The sequence below is a fragment of the Trifolium pratense genome, linkage group LG1, assembly GCF_020283565.1.
Source record: "Trifolium pratense cultivar HEN17-A07 linkage group LG1, ARS_RC_1.1, whole genome shotgun sequence".
Classification (NCBI taxonomy): domain Eukaryota; kingdom Viridiplantae; phylum Streptophyta; class Magnoliopsida; order Fabales; family Fabaceae; genus Trifolium; species Trifolium pratense.
Window position 1 is genome coordinate 32,304,262 of NC_060059.1, and position 20,583 is coordinate 32,324,844.

Here is a 20,583-nt window from a genome sequence, read left to right on the forward strand (position 1 = left end):
CATTGTTAGTTTCAATGAACCATTATTATAGGTAACAAACTTTGTTTAAATCTAAATATAACAAGGAAGCAACAAATTTTCCTATCGTATAAAAAAGAACAAACTTTCTTTTTTAAAAAAAAAAAAAAACTTTAGTTTTTCAAATATATATAAAAAAAATATTGAAAAAGATAACAATAAATATATATAGTGCGATGTCTCAATTAACTGAGCTAAGCTCGGGGACAAACAAACCTTGCACTTTATTTTATATGTTATTGCATAAGTTTAACAGCATTGCTTTTTTTTCATAATAAAATAAAAGTCATGGCCTCCAAAAAACCAAAAAATTACAAGTAAACTTAAATAAGAAAAAATTAACCACTTTTGCTGATTCAGTGCCTCGAACACACCAATTTGGGTGGGCTAATTTAGCTTCTTCAAAAAAAAAAAAAGTGCCTCGAACACATCTGTTTGAGTCAACTGAGCTACATACTTCCTTTTTCGATTTTTGTATTTTTGTACATGAGGCCTATATATAAAATATAAAAAGTAAAATAATTTTGAGGTCTAATGAACTTTAAAAAATATGGGTTTTTTACTACACCTTAGGGCTTGGACTGGGAAAATTTCTCATCCCACCTACTCATTTTTTCACCACACTCCTGGAAATTCCATTTTTGTCCTTGGTCAAAAAATTCAGAACGCGTTTTCCGAATTTTTTTGCCTTCAAAAACAACTTTGCAATGTGTTTTCCGAATTTTTTCCAAATTTGAACTAAAAAAATTCGGAAAACGCGTTCCAAATTTTGTGACCAAGGGCAAAAATGGAATTTCCAAGGGTGTGGTGAGAAAGTGGGTAGTGGGATGAGAAATTTTCTTGGACTGGCCTTATGCTTGGGTCGTCCCTGAATATACCAACCCTGCTATCCAAATTCAACCAGAGTCAAAATTTAAAATCTTCGAATACCAACTTAGGGTGTGTTTGGTAACATAAATAAGCTAGCTTATAGCTTATTGTATGAGCTTATAAGCTTGTTTCAAAAAATAAGAGGTGTTTGGTAACAAGTTTTTTGTACTAGCTTATAACTTTTTTTCAGATGCTATTTCAAGTAGCATTTGAGCTTATAGCTTATAGTTTTTTACACTTTATTCCATTTTTACCCTTTAATTTAATAACTACCCACTCTAAAAAATAAACTACCCACTATCAATTATGTAATTTTATATTTAATAATCACTTTAAAAGTTAATTTTACCAAACACTTTAATTTCAATAAGCTAGCTTTTCAGCTATCAGCTATAAGCTAGCTTTTCAGCTATCAGCTAGCTTATCAGCTATCAGCTATCAGCTATAAGCTAGCTTTTCAGCTATCAGCTAGCTTATCAGTTATCAGCTAGCTTATAGCTTATTTTTACCAAACAGACCCTTAGAAGACTCTTCAATATTTATCCTCAATCTATATTTGCCAGATGAGGAGAGTTTAACTAAATACGATGGACCTTGTTCGATTAAAGTTAAAATTCTGCCTGGCGTTGATAGTTTCATACTCTCTAGATATTTTATACCCCTTAAAAAGCTCATATAGGGTTGTAGGATTTGATCTCAGGTAATCAATCCAATCTTCATGCTCGGATACGGTCGAACCGATTTCTAAGCCCGAGAGAATCTGGTCCGTTGCGTCAGAAAAGAGTGGATTCACTTCCTCCGAGCCATAAAGTTGCCATTTCGGGCTACCCCGATCACAGTAATGGTGAAGCTGCTCCCGAACAAAGGTACCTCCGTTGAAAGCAATCTGACCGAAGAATTTGGATAGTCAAAGTTCAACTTTTATATGATTTAGAGGCTAGTGCAATCTATACTTGATGATGATGACTACGACGATTCTGAATGAAATTATGGCCCAATTAATACATAATTGAGTTTATGAATATCGGGTTCAAACCTATGATGGTTTTGTAAAGGGAAATCATCGTAAGAAATTGTTTGCATAAATACCATGACAGTTCCGTAACACTCCTGTCCTCCGCAGCCTTCTACACTTGTCGACTCAACAATGATTTCTTTAATGTATTCATACATGTATAGACTCACATAACAATCATGTGCACATGGTTCATGCAAATTCAAAGAACTGTCATTTTCATCGTATTGAATCTATAAATAATAAATAGGAAGAAAATAAAATAATATAATTAAATTGATTATTATCGGTCCACATTAACTTATCTCAATTGTTAAAGGATACATGCAGGGGCCGAAGTTTGAACCCCGGACACTCCATTTAGAAGAAATTAACTCAAAATTTAACAAAAGATTGGAAAAAATTAACTCAAAATTTAGCGAAAATGACGAACTTATGTTGAGATCAATAACATAAGGGACCAACTTGAAACTTTTTAAACATAAGAGATCAAATTAAAACCTAAAATAAACGTAAGGGACTACAGTATGCAATTAAGCCTAAAATCTACTACCAAACTACAAACTATTATTTTTATTTGGGTACCTTTATGGGTTATTCGAAGAATGAAAGAAATATTTTTTTCTTGAAAGAAAGTAATATTGCAATAGCTCTATTTAACACCATTTTTGGTCCATGTATACTTTGTTTCTATCGGTTAGGTAAAATCATTATCATATTTTTGTAACATAACAATCTTACTGGAATTATATGTTGAAATCACAAAAAAAAAAAGTGTAATTAGCTTGTTCAACTTTTCTTCTTCTTAAATAATACAAAAATTATCCGGACAATATATATGATAAAATAATTATTATTTTTCTTAAAATTAAATAATTACTCTTAAATTCATCATAAAACCTTATTATGTTATTTTTTAACTGAATTAAGAGCATAATGATATCAAAAAATATAGAAGAAATCTCAACTAGGTTGGCACCCCTAGTATACTCTAATTCTAGTAGCTTAGTTTAAAGTGAAAGTATGTTGATACAAGTTGATACATCAAAATTATATACCCTCTTTTCTATATAATATTTTATGTTTTCGATAAATTATTATGAGTTTTTCATTTGCATTCTAGATTTTTCAGACTATTTCACATACATCGATTTTCTATATAAGTTGTTTACTATTCTGGTTCTTGGTAAACTATTCTCAGTGTTTTCATCTGTATGTTGAGTTTTCAGACTACTTCACAAACATCAAAATTACATTCTCTTTTCTACATAAATTGTTCTCTATTCTGATTCCTGGTAAACTAGTATGAGTTTTCAGCTGTGAGTTTTCAGACTATTTCACGTACATCAAAATTACATCTATTTTCTATATAAACTTTCCAGGTGAACTATTTTGACCTGTTCTATATAAATTGTTCTTTATTCTAAGTTTTTCCTCTAATCATCTGTATTCTAAGTTTTCAGACTATTTAATACATCAAAATCAACATACCCTCTTTTTTTATGTAAGTTATTCACTATTATGGGTTCTACTAAATTATTCTCTATTCTGAGTTCTGATAAACTATTATCAGTTTTTAGCCTCAGCAACAACAAAAACTACAAAGAAACAATGAGTCACACCACCACAAATTAGGACTTATGAAATCAACCACTATGAATATTTGTGGTGGTGTGACTCATTATTTCTTTGTAGTTTTTGTTGTTGCTGAGGCTAAAAACTGAGAATATTTTATCAGAACTCATAATAGAGAATAGTTTATCATAACCCAGAATGGTGAATAGCTTACATAAAAAAAGAGGGTATGTTAATTTTGATGTATGAAATAGTCTAAAAACTTAGAATACGGATAATTAGAGAAAAAACTCAGAATAGAGAACAATTTATATATAACATGTCAAAATAGTTCACCAATAATGTTTATATAGAAAAGAGATGTAATTTTGATGTATGTGAAATAGTCTGAAACTCACAGATGAAAACTCATACTAGTTTACCAGGAACCAGAATAGAGAACAATTTATGTAGAAAAAAAAATGTAATTTTGATGTTTGTGAAGTAGTCTGAAAACTCAGCATACAGATGAAAATACTAAGAATAGTTTACCAAGAAACATAATAGAAAACAACTTATATAGAAAAGTAATGTATGTGAAATAGTCTGAAAAATCTAGAATGCAAATGAAAAAACTTATAATAATTTATCGAAAACATAAAATATTATATAAAAAAGAGGGTACGTAATTTTGATGTATCAATTTGTATCAATATACATTCACTTTTAGCTAAAACAATAACTTGTACCTAAAACAAGCAACCGTAAAAAATTAGTCACATGTGAAAATTAAGATCTAATATTTCAAGGTATGAAAATAGGAAATATTATTTTTGAAACTAAAGTAGTGGGATTTTTACCATGTGTGACACAAGTGGTAGATAATTGGGTTCATTAACCATTTAGTTCTGATTTCGATTCTCGGCCGATGCGTTTGGTGAAGCGTTGTTGAGAGAGGTCAACCCCTTAAATAGATCTCAGTTACCTCGAAGAGATTAATCTCTACAGTTGCGCGCGAATGATACATTTGATTTACTATAAAGTAGTGGGATTTTTGACCTAGTCATCAAATGGACAAGACTAAGTAAAAACAAGTAAACATTAATAAGAGATAAATATGTACAATAATATAAGCAGGAAGTGTACTTAACACATTTGGTTGAAATAAAATTAACTTAAAATACAACCGTATTAATAATAAAAACGTATTATTATTTTTTTGGTTAAGGAGTTTGTAACATTCTAAAATTGCTAAACTAATGTTTCAAAGAGAAAAAAAATACCTAAACTAAGCTATGAAAATATTGAATAATAAAATTGGACAAAACTTAGGATCAGTTTCATAAGTTCTGTTTTTACTGTTGTCCAATTATAAGATGCCAAGTGGATAATGTTTCCATGTCACTAACGGTGACTTTGACTCCGTTAAATGAAAAGATTTTGGACTTGACCCAACCAAACTACTACTTCCTTAGTTGAGTTCTTCGCCCACAAATTCCACTGTGAGCCACCGTCATGATCATCGAACCAGACCTCTGAGCCACCGTCACGAAACCAGCCACCGACCACAAAATCAAATCTAATAAACCTCCACCGCTACTACCAAATAGCAGCGAAAAGGAGTGTTCTTTATGGATAACTTAAACATTTTGTATCAATGGTAGAATCTGAAAGAATAATAGCCACATGATTTGCTTTTGAATTAACAAACCAACAAAATTGAAGAACACTCCGCCGAACAGTTCAGTTTCACTTCCTTTTCTCACAGTAGCTACCACATGATATTTGACAAACACCGATGATCACACAGAGTCAATGAATACAAGATATGATCCACTTGGCATCTTATAATTGGACAACAGTAAAAATAGGACTTATGAAACTGTTTCTAAGTTTTGTCCTTTCTTGGTTGAACTTACATGGATACAACAAAAAAGCCGCTAACAAGTCCCTGAAATTATCATAGATATTTAATACACCATTCACAAGTAGAATCTTTTAAATATTGAATCATGAAAACACTCTTCTTTCTTCCTGCATAAAATATATGTAACTCATGCAATAAATAATCTTAGAGAAACAAAAAATGAGGGAAGAAAACATATAGGATCAGCTTGAAATTTTTAAAATACAAGGGACCAACTTAAAACCTAAAAAGTTTTGACGTATGACTTGTTAGTCAACGTATGGCTGTTGTTACCCATGTGTCAAAAACAAACGGAATTAGTAAAAAAAAAAATGACTGAAAGGACAAATTAATGAAAATGATGAAAACATAAGGACTAACGTGAAACTTTTAAACATAAGGACAAAATATGTAATTAAGCCTTAAAATAAAAAAATTTGATGACAACATATTTTTTCAATTTAATTTTTTTTTGAAGTATTTATTCAGTTTAATAATCCATATCATAAAAATATTTGACCACAATAATAATATTATTATTTATTTTACGATATCTTTTTATCATGTAATCTAGTAATTAGATTTTCATCTTTTTAAGGTGCGAAAAAAATGGATATCTAATGTTTTTGTCAACCAATAACAAAAATTTTAAATATGGAATTTATTTTAATCCAAACCTTATATAAACACTCACACGCCTCATAATACACATCAACAACAATTATAAAATAGTTGAATCCATCATTTCTCGACTCGTTTAAACTCACCGACAACTTAAAATCTATATCCACAAACGAATTTTTGAAAATGCCGCTCAATGGCTTTGGTTCCCGCCATAAATCCTCGTAAAGAGACCAAAGAGTAAAATAAATAAAAAAAAACCTTACATGATATGCATTTACAATTAAAAATACTTTATCGTACAACTTTTCTTACTAAACCAATTTATTGTATTTTAACCTTTTAATAATACTAACCATTGCCGATCCTTTTACTCTCTCGTCTCAGATTACGAATTTAATGTGTCTCTCCCCCCAGACGTAATCAATACACACAGTTTCATGTTGTAATTAACCTGGATCACTGATATTATAAATTAATACAATTTATCAATTTCAATCGTTGACCTAAATCAGACTATCGAAAACAATATCCACATCAGTCACCCAAAAGTTTTTTTTTTCTTCAAAAGGTGGTATGTTAATAGCAACCCTTCCTACATCATCAATTGTTATCATCACATCACAATCACATACAATGCAACAAAAATCACATACAATGCAAAAAACCAAGGTTGAAAACAATAGAGAAGTTCAAAAACAAAGAGAGTATAAAAATCAAAATCAAAATCAAAATATATCACAAAATTGAAGGAAAAAAAATCTCATTGGGTTTCAATTCAATTCAATACCATATACCGTAGTACATACCATACTCTCCTTCCCTCGAAAGCTAGCCAGCCAGCCACGCTCCAAACAACAAACAAAATCTTCCATTCACCGCTTCAGCGATTCTCTCACTCTCAGATTCTCTCTCTCTTTCTCTCTCTCTCTCTCTCTCTCATCGCCATTGCCAATGCCGACACCTCATCGACCGCCGCAACCTTCTCCATTTCTCTAACCGCTTCCGCCGAACATTTCTCGCCGGCGATCATCGCGGCGGTTCCGTAACAATTTTTAGGGTTTTCTATTCGTTCGGTTTATTCGCTGTGGCATCGCCGTAATCATGCCCCCGTCACGCCGACGTGGAGCAAACAAAGCTAAGGCCAATGCGCATTTGAAACTCGGCGATCTCGTTCTAGCTAAGGTTAAGGGATTCCCGGCTTGGCCTGCTAAAGTACGTTTTCATTCATCGAACTTGTTTCTTCTTTTCGTTATATATCTTTTCAATCGGTTCGTTACGTTAAGTTGCGTTACGGTGCTGTTTGATTCGGTTACATTTTTGTTATGCCGTTTTCATATTTCGATTATGCGTTGTAATGTGTAGTTTACAGTTATTTCTTAGCTGAGTTTGTGAAATTGTTCATATCAGAGGTTTTGCATTACTTGTGAAATTGTTCATATAGACTCGTCAAGTTAACATTGTTAGGATTTTTGGTAATTTCATTGTTTTTTTTTTCTTTTGAATATTTTGGTTATTTTGATTCGAATCATAGGAGCATTACCTTTTAAAGTTTATTCTAATTTTATTAGTTTATTTATTTTTGGTGATCTTTGTAATTGCTAGATGATGGTTAGGTTATTAATTTAAGTGGTTGAGTTTTTTTATTGTTTATTAATGTTGAGATTCTGATTTTGTTGATTTTTTGTCCTTAGATAAGCAGGCCTGAAGATTGGGAAAAAAACCCGGATCCGAAGAAATTTTTTGTCGAATTTTTCGGGACCGAAGAAATGTAACTCTCTTTCTCTCCTGTTTTAATTGTAGTATTTAGAGCTTAATGCAAGTAATTAAATTGTGATTCTGTTGTGGATGCAAGCTGGTTGCAGTTGATGCCTAATGTAGTTCAGTGTTGTTAAATAGCCGTTATTATGACGATGCTATAACATAGAGGAGTGTGAACAAAGTGTTATTGTTCCACGATATGCTATAGTACGAAATGTTGTCAAATACCGGTGCTATAGTACCGTGGTTGCCATACTCACTGCAATTTAAAACCCTGCCTTACCATTGTGTGAATGGCTAGATGTCATGTAATTCAGTGAATATTTATAAACTCTTTTTGTAACTTATAACTGCTAGGTTGCAAAGTAGTTCAATGAATGTTGACAAATTCTTTGGTAATCACAAAGGACTGGCTGATACTGTGAAGTATCTTAACGTCTAGTAATTCAACCGTAAAGTTTCTTATTCAGGTTGCGAATATTTATTATGATTCCTGGTGGCTGGTTGGAAATTAATAATTTTGGAACTGTTATATTGTCCTAAGAAAGAAATAATAATTGCTTGTTCTTCCTTCAGAGGATATTCCAGTTGTTTGGTAACTCGTGGGGTATTACCTCATCTTGTTTTTTGGATGAATGAAACATTAATTTTGTCATTATTATCATTTTTCCCTGATGGACATTTTTTTATTTGCAAATGTCATTTGTAGAAAGAATCATATTTATTATTTTCTTTCCCGTAAAAGTGAAGTGTTTTTATAGCGTATCTTTTTATTTATTTACTGTCATCCATAAATGTCACTCAATTTTTGAAATATTTGGTAACCCTCTTTTACTGTGATTCAAAATCTAAGTCTTGAGCTGACGACTATGATGAAATCAATCGAGCAAATTTCAAGTAGTTTGACGTTCTTTTTCTAAATACCAAGTAATATGATTTTGTGATCTTTTCTACTTTTTACCTTTGTTTTTTTGTTCATTAGATCGACTGCTTTTCTTTTTATTACATTTGCATCATATCATCATATTTTCCTTCCCAGAGCTTTTGTTGTCCCTGCGGATATTCAGGCATTCACCAGTGAGGTCAAAACTAAGTTGACTGCTCGGTTGCATGGTAAGACGAAGTGCTTTACTCAAGCTGTGAGGGAAATCTGTGCAGCATATGATGAGTTAGAGAAACAGAAAGTTGGTGGTTTGACAGATGACACTGATGATGCTCATGCCCCTTCTTTTGATGGGGCAGTTGGTGACATAAAGGATGCTACTGATGCTGTATTAAATGTAGAAAAATCTAAGACTATTATGGAAGACGTTGGCTCAAATTTGGAGCACTATGAACAAAGATGTGGAGAAAGGGATGACCAAGATAATAAACCGTCTGCATCTGGCCGTCCAACTGACAGTTCATCTCCAGTTTTGTCACCTGTGCTGGAAAGTAAATCTTCCATTGGTACAGAACCAAACAAGCACACTATCAGATCTGGCCTTGAGGATAAATCATGTCTGAAAAAGGAAGTTTCTGATTGTAAGGATGTATGCAATGTTGATGACTTCAAGCAAGCTAATAATGTGCAGAGTGTTTCAACTGATGGGAACAAGGCAAGAAAGCTTGTTACCGGCTCAAGGAGGAGAAGCGAAGCTGCAGCAGATAAAGAAATAAGTGGATTTAGTAAAGCACTTTCAAAGGGTGAAAGTTCTGGAGAGACAGTGAAAGGTGGGAAAAAAGTTAAAAATGCATTTTTTGTCGATTCTGCAGATGCTTCTAAATCAGGCCCTGGTATTAACAATGGAAATAAAGATAAGAACTTGCTGAAAGCTACAACAAGTCTTAAGGTAAAGAATGAGTTGCAGGAGAAATTTGTTGATTCTAAGGAGGCTGATAGAAATAATTCTTTTAAGAAAAACAAGACCCAAGTTCAAAGAAAGCGTAATTTGGGAACGAACGAAACTTTACACGCTACCAAGAAGTTCAAGCGTATGGATGCCAAAGACAACGAACCTTTAAAATCTCTCCCTGAAGATATGAAGAGCGCTTCACCTGGCTTTCCTGTTGTTGTTGACAAGGCATTGGAAAAATCAGAGTTGAAAAGGTCTTTATCATGTTTGAAAACAGAGAAAGGGTTGTCATCAAGGGCTCAGACTGCTATTGCAGATTCCGATAATTCTGTTTGTGAAGTGCTGAGTGGAACAAAACATCACATCCAAGTACGGAGGAGACGCAGACCTGTTTTCCGTATTGACGATGATGATGACGAATCTAAGACTCCTGTTCATGGAGGGGATTCTAAAAATATTAAATCACCCTCTCTTGTTTCAGAGCCTGTGAAGAGCAATGATCCATTGTTAGAGAATGGTGATGTTTCTCAGCTGACTAAGGGGAAACCTAGTGCACTTGAGGATAGCCATTTGAATGCACACTTAATTAAATTATGTGATGACTCTTTGCCTACAGGGCATCCTCAAAAAGAGAATGCTGATGAAATTGTTGCTGTCAATTCAGCTCAAATCCCTGAGCGATTAGATCGAAAGCTTTTTCCTTCGAATGTGGAAAAATTGAGCTCCATCTCTCCAGTAAATTCTCCTCAGTCTCTTTCTACAACAAAGTCAAATGCCAAGCGACATAAATCTTCTAAAGCTTTGCCTGAAGTTTTCAGTAATGCTACTCTAAAGAAGGCTGAGAATGGGTCTTCAAAGAGTTTAATTAGCAGCAGCACTTTGAAAAGCCAAATTATAACTCATAAAAAGAAGCCTGCGTCTTCTGTGGAAAGGTCTAAAACTACCCCAAAGACATTACCACAGTCAGTTGAAGTTCATACACCAGAAAGTTTAAAGGAACCTGATGGTTTTCATGTTGATAGGTGCATGTGCATTTGATTGTGTCTTTCTCTTTCCTTTTTTGAATTGTTTACTGATTATTTTTCTTTATGATTTTTTTATGTTATTATAGAATAGAGTTGGGCACAGAAGAAAAAAGTAGCCTATATGTTGGTTCTGGGACTCCAGAAAATGCCAAGACTATGAAGCATCTTATTGCAGTTGCCCAGGCAAAAAGGAGACTAGTAGCTCAATTTCAGTGTCATCCTTTTGACCTTCATAATGCTCAAGTGGGAACACCTAGCCCCTCTATAGTGCAGCCATTTCTGTCTGTGTCTAGCAATAATGGCCAGGCAGATGTGCAGGGAGTTAATGAGCTGCCATCATTAGTGTCTCCATCAACCAATGGGTATCACTCCATTTCTCAAAATCAACTTGATGCTGAAGAAAATGAGGAGAGAAGACTTGGTTTGGGGCAAAGCGGTGTTGTGGGTTCTCTGGGTGGGGGTACTGAGGCTGCTATTGCGCGTGATGCCTTTGAAGGAATGATTGAGACTTTGTCAAGGACCAAGGAAAGTATTGGGCGTGCAACACGTCTTGCCATTGATTGTGCTAAGTATGGTTTTGCCAATGAGGTATGCTTCATTATCACTGTTATTTCTAAAATTAAGGCTTTCTTCCTCATTTTCTACTCCAAGTGTATGGGTATAAAGTTTCCATATGAAACAATTTAAGTGCTACTTTGGTGTGCAGTAGTAAATACAGTAGAAATTGCTATTGGTATACTTCTTTGACGTCATTTAAATTTTAAATTCTGATGAGTTGTGTTGAATTGTGAAGCCAGTTCAAATCTCAAAAACCATTATTGTCACATTGTAGGTGGAAGGATAAGCTCAACTTGTGGACAAATTTATATTTAATGTCTTATTGAAATTAAGAGTTTGGTAATAGTATGTGGTAGTTGTATTTCACATGATCTGTATTACATACTTCTACTATCAGTTTGCTTGTGTGCTTTTTTTATTTAATTCTGACTCTTAGAATATGGCAATGCATTTTGTTCTGTTCATGTTCAGAGATAAATTATTGTAATATGGATATAATCATATAATTGCTATGATACTTTTGCAGTTAAATTTTTGAGTTACATTAATTTTATTGTTAATTTCATTGTGGACTTACTCCATGGTCTATATGTTCAGGTTGTTGAACTTCTTATCCGAAAGCTAGAAAGTGAAACTAGTTTTCATCGTAAAGTGGATTTGTTCTTTCTTGTTGATTCTATAACCCAGTGCTCAAATAATCAAAAAGGTGAGGGCATGTACTTCATTGAATGCTGTTTTGTAGTGTTTATTAGGAACTCACCTGTTTCTCACTCTGGCTTTGTATCTTCTCTATGCTGTTGCTAATTACAAGTCTCAAGCATTGTTTTCTTCATGGATCTTCAGCTCTAATTGTAGAGATATTTTCAGGCATTGCAGGTGCTTCCTACATTCCTGCAGTTCAAGGAGGATTGGCACGTCTTCTTGGTGCTGCTGCTCCCCCTGGGACCAGTGCCCGTGAAAATCGTCGCCAATGTCTCAAGGTCAGCTCTTGTTCTTTTGTGATAAAGAAATTTTTATTTGAGAGAAAAGAAGTGAAGTATGAAAAGATGATAAGCATGTTCCAAAACATAAGAAGAATGGAATAAGAGGGAAAACAAAATGATGGAGATTCCAACAAGGGTCTCAATTTTCTGCATATTAACAATGGTAATTTCTTTGAAACAGCCATGATGCACTAGATAGAAACTATAAAGGTGTAAATACAGCACTGCCCCATATGAAAATGCATGGATTTTGCCCCAACAATATAGACAGTAGTATTTTTAAAACTTGCACAAACTGCCACTACACTTTGGCCTAAAACAAATCTAAGTGAAGCAACTCCAGAGGAAAGGAGCAAGCAACTAGGTTCCAGTACACCAAACAAGTTTTCCAAAAGAAAGTATTTCCTCGTGTTGTAGAAACAAAAGGGCTGTTATTTTTAAGTTTAGGCTGAAAATTACACAAGCGGAAATGGAAAGGGCTGCACAGGGTCTATGAATCTTGAAGATGTTTGTGACTATTAACTCTCGAGTCCAATGCTGAGACGAAAAAATTTCCTTCTCGGTTAATTTTTTATTTTCTTAAGGCTTTGTACGAAGAAACCTCTTATTCTTGGACAGTGTATAACCAAAACTGTTTCTCACTAGGTAAAGTTAACTACATGGATCAAACGATTTCGCTGTGTTGTGTCAAAAACCTGATTTGCCAGTTTGATCAAGGTTATTTTAGATGATTTCTCTTGTAGTTTTCATTGGTCTTCCTCTATTTCTGTTTATTAGGTTAATAACTCTTCTTTCTAGGGCCACTATTTTTCTCTTTGCACAAGCCAACCATCTTAATGAGTTTTTGTCATTTTGTTTTTTCAATAGGTGCTACTCCAGCTATTTATAAAATGTCTATTCATGGTCATATCGTTTCTCACATGTGCATGTCCACCTCAACATTTTCATCTCCGCAACACTTGGCTTATGCTCTTGTTTGACTTTTACCATCAAACATTCACTAGCATTGCTGGTATTATTGTTGATAGGTAAAAAACTTCTCTGAGCTTAAGAACCATTTGAAACTATTTGGAACTGAAAATAGGACATACAAGTAAACACACTAGAGGGAGTAACAATACAAATTATATTTTAATGATTCAAATAAATTTTAAAAATAATTAAATAAAAGCAAAAGGAACTAAGTCTTGGTACTTTTCCCTATTACTGATGTCCCATCCAAAATGAAAATCCCGATAAACATTTGAATCCATAATGGATAAAGAAATATAAACAAGACAATTGATATAGATGAGAATAACATCTTGGGATCATAGAGCATTTTCTGCTTAAGATTCCTCCTAAAATATATGATACTAGAATTATCTCGAGGCAACTGAATTTCTTGAGACTCATGTTATTGACAGCGATCACCAGGCTGTCATTTGCCTCCTTTTTTGAGATTGAAACAAAACTCCCAAGTCCCAACCAACAATAAGTTCTCAACTCTCCTTCACTTGTGATGAAAGGAAATTCATAATTTTTTATCCTGAGAGCCACTGTAAAATGAATCTGAAAAAGGTACTACAATGGGATGGATGGTGGTCAAACTGGCTTGTACAAGTGTGATATGTCAACGAAAAAACGTAAGATTCTTAATAACTATCTAATTGTTTAAAGTTTTTTTGATGATTGGAACCTAAAAGCAAAAAACCCTAAGAATCACTACCAAGATTTCCAAATTAGTGAGATGGAACTGAAAATTTTGGCATCCTTCCAAAGCAATGGAAAGGGAATTATTGTCCTTGTTTGCATCTGCCAAGCAACTTTTAGCAGTTAATCCTCAGGTCAGTAATTTCTGTAAACTGGAGAATATAAGTAATGGTCAACATAACTTTATTTTTTCGGCCACAAAACAGAATTATCTCATATACTAGGTGAGAGACTCTAACTTGGCAATAATTATTTATAGATTAGAGCAATCAACTCAACATATGAACCCCTAACAGAACCACAAAATTAAAATCAAGTGTAGAACAAATCTTTTAATCTAAAATATCGTTGTCTGCTTGGCTTACTATTAAGTATTAACCCAAAAATATTTGAGAGAATTTTGTGGTATTATTGAACACTTATTCCAATAGTCCAATCTTTTCTTTATTATGCTACTAGTAAGTATCACATGAATTGTACGGATACTTTTGTGAAATGTAGAAAACTAAATAAAAAATACTTTAAAAAGGTTTGTTTGATTGGCATGACATTATTTAATGATAGTTACAATATAAATTAAAATATCAAAATACAGTCTACAGATGTGTTAGGGAGCTAGAAGTCCCAAACTTAATGTGTATTTTAGTAATTGTGTTAATTGGGCAGTTAGTTAGTGTGTTACTTTTTGAGAGGGTAGTTTTGTTTGTAACTGTCCTTACTTGATGTTAGTCAGTTTGAAGAAGTGTAAGAGTCATATGGATTCAATGTTGTTGAATATACTTGAATAGACCTTTTCAGTTTGACTGGGAATATTTCCCTCGACGAGAATTTCCTTGTGTCTTTCTTTGTTTATTCTCTCTCAGTTCTCATTTCTATTCAAAATCATTTCTCAATCCTTCGAGAACTTATCAAGATGTCCGAGTCTTCTTTGAGAAATCTAAAATTATCTCCATTAACACTAGGAACACAAGTATTTCCTTAAGATAAGTTTGGCATGACTTTGTGAGAAGAAGAGTCGGAGTTCTTTTTTAAATTATCCCACTCACAAGAAAATATTTAAATTTAATATATAGTAGTGAATGATACTTTTGTTTACGGATGTTTATGATGCCACTTTTATTAAGGCAGTATGCTATGTCTTAGTGGAATATTACATTTCAGTTTTCCTCTTTTTATGTTGTGTGGATTGCAGGTTTTAAGATTGTGGCTTGAGAGGAAAATTTTTCCTGAATCAGTTCTTCGCCGTTATATGAATGATATTGGAGGTTCGGGTGATGATATGATAGTTAAGCATTCTTTCCGGCGTCCTTCTCGAGCAGAACGATCTGTGGATGACCCAATTAGAGAAATGGAGGGCATGCTTGTTGACGAGTATGGAAGGTGTGGTTATTGGGGTCATATGTTTTTAGAATTAAAGCTAATATGCCCGTTTTCGTTGTTATTTAAGTTCTCCTTTCATATGTCACTGGTCAGTTTTACACTATATAGTCCATCTTTAACCCAGGAGAGACTGAACCCATAAATGAGAAAACAAATACAGCAATCAATGAAACATAAGTTTTAAAATTATTATATCACAAATGAGGTTGAGAGTATAGAGTGAAAACAAGAAGAATATAGTATTAACTATTAAATAGTTTAAAGCAAACAAATACTTGAGGTAGAAACATGTCTGTCATTTTGGAAAATATTATGTCAATACAATAAAGTGATTGGATGGAAATTTGGCAAATCCAAATCGTGGTTAAAAAATTTATGTTAAAACCAGATTCATTAATCTGTACAAATTCAAAATTAATTTCAAATCATACTTTTTGTAAAATTGTTTTGTTATGTACTGATTATATTATATCATAATTTTCATTTTTTGAGTGATTGTCAAAACTCAACCCATAAGGTTACAATTCTTGGAAGTGGAAAAAGAATTGTTTTTGGACAAAGTGGAATCATATTCTAGTGCCTGCATTGTTGCAGCTTCTACCATTTTGAAGCTTCTGGTAATACTATGTGAACTGCTTCACATCGTTTTTGCATATTGGAGCATGGAGAGAATGAAAAAATTGGCAAGTTGTTACTCTTGATGGTCTAGTATAAGTATTTTCTCCTTTGTTCCAAAAAAGGAAAGTCGAAAAGGAATAAGAGATAATTTCTTTTTATGGATTCTACTATAGAAAAAAAAGAAGAATCTTTGTTTGATTCCAATTTATTTTCCAAAACGTAATGAAAAACATTTTATTTAGCTGTGATTTCAATTAGCAACATGAAACTCTTCATTTTATGAAACACAACGTGGCTAATTGTTTTATATTTTAGTTCCATATTTACTTGTTTTCGATTACAAAAACTATTCAAATTCTGGTTCATGTTATATATCTGGCTATTGTGTTTCAGTAATGCTACATTTCAGCTGGCTGGCATTTTATCTTCGCGCGTGTTTGAAGATGAAGACGATGATTTTCCCAATGTGTCTCCAGCGGATCCTACTCACACTCTTGTGGATTCAGAAACTTCCACCGTTACCCCAAGTGACAAACGCAACTGTATTTTGGAAGATGTTGATGGAGAGCTAGAAATGGAGGATGTTTCAGGTCATCCAAAGGATGAAAGGCCTGTATTGTTGAACAGTACCTTGGAAATGGATTTTCAACTTCAGGGCTCAGATAGGATCTTGGATCCAGCATCAAACATTTCTGAAGAGGTACATGTAAATCTTGAGGGTTCTCCTCCATTACCACTTGATTCACCTCCTACTCCCCCACCGTTGCCTTCTTCACCACCACCACCTCCATTATCTCCATCTCCTCCCCCACCTCCGCCACCCACATTGCAACAACCCACACCTCCGCCACCCACATTGCAACAACCCCCACCTCCGCCGCCCACATTGCAACAACCCCCACCTCCGCCGCCCACATTGCAACAACCCCCACCTCCTCCTTTACCACCCACTGGTCCTACACCACCATTGATTTCTCAACCTTCTGGAACAGCTCAGCCTTCAACTTTTACCCAGGCGTCAGTGACATCTCAATCATCACACCAGTCATCACCACTATCAGGGTATCAGCAGCTTCATAACTGCAATGGCACAGCTAATGTAAGATGTTTTTGCTTATGGTTTTCGATTGTTTGTTTATATATTTGTTTGCATTACTGGTTTTGAAAAATGGAGTCCTCTATACAGGGCATCCAAATAGTTCAAATGACTGGAAATTCTTTTCCTGGGGGCCAAACTATTTCAGTTCTGAAGAATGAAATGTTGCCACAGCCATCTGCTTGCTTTCCTCCAATGGCAGGTTGCAGCTCTCAAGAACCTTCTGCGTTAAACCCTACAAGGCAATTTCAGCTGGGTAATCCTCGCTTTGCTCCAAGACACATGCATCCTACCCCACCCCAAAATCCATCTCCTAATCAGTATTCATATCCGAAACCTTCAGTTCAGCAGCATTTTCCACATTCTTTCTGCCCTCCATATGCATTGACATCCGTTCCAGATGGGCAGAGGCAATTTGTTGCTAATGAGCAATGGAGGATGTCAACAAGTGAATTTAAATCAAACAATCAACATGGTTTATGGAGAGGGATAAATCCTTCATGTCCGGGTCCACCCTTTGGGCAGGAAGGTATGTGAATCTATTCAGCTTACTATTCGAAACACTTATTACAGTAAAAAGTGACTGATGTTTTATATTGTTAATTATGTATGTATCTCTTACTCCAGAAGTCTGTCTTCAGTTTCTTTGTAAAGGTGTTCATCCATTCATATATTTTTGCAATTCACTTGGTATTTGTGTTGTTTGAGTTAAATCTGAATGTTTGTTTTTTATCGTGGTGACAGATAATTTCCGTCCGCCACTTGAAAGACCACCAATGAGCAGCGTAGGTTTTCAGCATGCGAACCCCAACAATATACCTGTTCCTCCTCCGAAGTCAGGTAGTTTCTCCAATTTTACACTTTATACTTTCCTATTTCTTAATCAGTTAGTTCCCTTTGAATTCCACATGTTAAGAAACTGTATTTATGCATCAAGATCATTTTTTCTTCATCAGGATATGGTGTTCCTCAGATGTTCCCCTGTAGACCAGACATTCCTACTCTTAATTGTTGGAGGCCTACCTGATGTTGATTGAATATTTTTTTCAATTCATCTGCAATATTCGTGTGTAAGGAAATTGGTTATTAGATTCATTATATGTGGCTTATTTGATATGGTTATTGGTTACATAGCTTATTTGTTATATTTACATCAAAATGAATTTGATTTCGATTTAATGATCATTAAACCTGCCTCTACACCACAGAGTCTTTTTTTTTTTTATAATTAAAACGTTTTAGGTTTTTTACATACCTAAAGTGTCGTGTTCAAGTATGCTTCTATAATTTGATTTGTCAATTCTTATTCTTATGGTAACTTATTCGGAAGAAAATAGCATTTCATGGTTCTCTCTTTTAGTACTGAGTTAAAACTGTTTTTGACCTTTCAGTGCTGTTGCTGGTGGATCGACAGACAAGGTTACATAGCGTGGCTCGAAGTTAATTCACTTGTGTAGTACGTATGACTACCTCTGAAGAAAATTTTGAAAACTTGTGGAGGCTTTTAGCAGGACTCTGTATATTGTAGTTTTTCCTAACGATGACTCCCAAGAACATTTGCTCCCAAGTTTAGGTCCTAGTTTTGACATTTTCAGTTTATCCGTTTCTCACCTCTTGTAATTATTACAGAACATCTATATATAGAAATCAGTTTATACACTCAGTTTTGAATACAATAATTGAATGTTGATGTTACAAATCTTTCAGATTCTTTTTCCTTCAATTCTTTCTAGTTCTAGTTTATGATTGTGATACAAACAAGGTTGTCAAAATCTGTTTTTACATCGAAACATATATTCAAACTCTTTTTTGGCTTTCACCACCAACTTAATAGTTCGGTGTTGGTTCTGACATCAAGTGGTTTCAGCCCCCTCTTGATTGTAGTTGCGGGGATCGAATTGTGGTCCTTCCTACCAAGTTCAATATCAATCACTACTGAACCAACTAACGATTGGTTTTCAACTCGTAAACTATACTCATTAAAATAAATTAACTTATTTAAATTTTTTGAACGTAATCTGAAATTAATCAAGCATAATTATATTTGTAATAATTTTTATTTATGTTTTTCATTATTATACCCTTTTTTTTTTACTAACCTATTATTATTGTGTATATATACTTCTAATCAGATGAATAAAGAAAAACACATTAATGTACCCAAAAAAACCATTATATTATCATATTATTATAATGACTATAAGCTTCTCTCACATTGGGACTTCTTGACATGATAATTTTAGAATATATTATTGGATGTATGTGCAGAATAATTTTACATTGACAGTTCATAACTATTAAAAAAATATGAAAAAATTATTAATTTTAAATTAAAAATAAATTTTAATTATTAGATAATTCACACATAATTGATTTTCTCTCATTCTCATCGGTTAAATATGACTATAATCATGCATTTCAATTAGAAATAACGCAATAACTATATATGCACATCAATACATCTTGTAAATAAATAATATTTCTCATTTTTTTCACGTATTAAATATGACTTTTTGTTGTTTTTTTGGTAGATTAAATATGACCTTTTTAATCATGCATGTCATGTGAGATTGTATATTACTCCCTCCGGACACAAATATAAGAAGAAAAAAAAAACTTCAAATTTTGGACACAAGTATAAGCAAAAGTCAACTACTTTTAAACTAATTAATACTACTATTCCTAATATACCCTTATTTAATCATTTTTCAAAGGGTAATATAGTAAACTTAACTCATGTTTTGCATTAAATCTAGAAAATTAACTACACTTAACTAATTTCTTAAACACCGCGTAAACAGTTATTTTTTCTTATATTTATGTCTGGAAGGAGTATATATGATTGAAATATAAAGTGATTGTATATTTAAACCCCTATTGTTTTATTTTATTTTTATGAAACCCTTTTATATTATGTATTTATTTTTACAATATTTATGTATTTATTATTTATCAAATAACTTATTATATGTAAATGTCCACAAATCTTAGTTTAACTGACAGAAATGCCGAAATTGATTGGACGTCATTACATCTATCTACCAAAACTACATATTATATTTAAATAATCACATAAAATTTTGTAATATTACATTATTTTATCAAAATATAATTATTTATTTGTTTTGTTTATTACTTGTTTTCATCTTCTTTTTTTTATTGTTTTATAAGCACAAATTCTCTTGTGTCTTTGAATAATTGATATACTTGGTCTATAATATAGACTAGCTAATGAATTATTCGAACATAAATTTTTGCTTATAAAAAAGAATGAGAGAAATGATCACAAGTGTAAATAGTTGTTACTCCTATAATTATTAACATATATTATTAGAGAAAGTTAAGTGTCTCTTTAGATATGATATTGTATTTATTACTACTAATATGATAAAGGCTAAATTGCACTTTTGACCCCCTATGTTTTAGAAAGTTACAATTTTGGCCCCCTATGTTTCAAAATAGCAGTTATGGCCCCCTATCTTTAACCCCTTTTGCAAAAGGTTAATTTTGATCAAGTCAACGCTGATGTGGCAAGTCACATAAGTGACTCAGCTGACACGTCAGCTTTTATTTCCATCTAACAATTAAAATAAAAAATAAAAAGAAGAGGAAGAAGTCACGTGACCGAGCCATAAACACAAACGCCGGCGC

General features: G+C 33.3%; 1 protein-coding gene across 3 annotated transcripts; it reads left to right on the plus strand.

The window, feature by feature from the left end:
• The first annotated feature begins 6,593 nt into the window (after positions 1 to 6,593).
• Positions 6,594 to 18,595, plus strand: LOC123921436 (ENHANCER OF AG-4 protein 2-like). Of its 3 annotated transcripts, XM_045973990.1 has the most exons (13): positions 6,701 to 7,199; positions 7,679 to 7,755; positions 8,785 to 10,602; positions 10,692 to 11,193; positions 11,761 to 11,869; positions 12,031 to 12,143; positions 15,031 to 15,218; positions 16,230 to 16,935; positions 17,023 to 17,461; positions 17,560 to 17,586; positions 17,677 to 17,772; positions 17,889 to 18,002; positions 18,324 to 18,595. In XM_045973990.1, the coding sequence occupies exons 1-12, from the start codon at positions 7,089 to 7,091 to the stop codon at positions 17,957 to 17,959; spliced, it is 4,257 nt and encodes a 1,418-aa protein (XP_045829946.1). In that variant the 5' UTR covers positions 6,701 to 7,088; the 3' UTR covers positions 17,960 to 18,002; positions 18,324 to 18,595. The 3 variants fall into 3 exon arrangements, with proteins under 3 accessions (XP_045829954.1, XP_045829938.1, XP_045829946.1); XM_045973998.1 differs by lacking the exon at positions 17,560 to 17,586 and having other exon boundaries at positions 6,594 to 7,199; XM_045973982.1 differs by lacking the exon at positions 17,560 to 17,586 and having other exon boundaries at positions 6,656 to 7,199; positions 17,677 to 18,002.
• Positions 18,596 to 20,583: the final 1,988 nt, after the last annotated feature.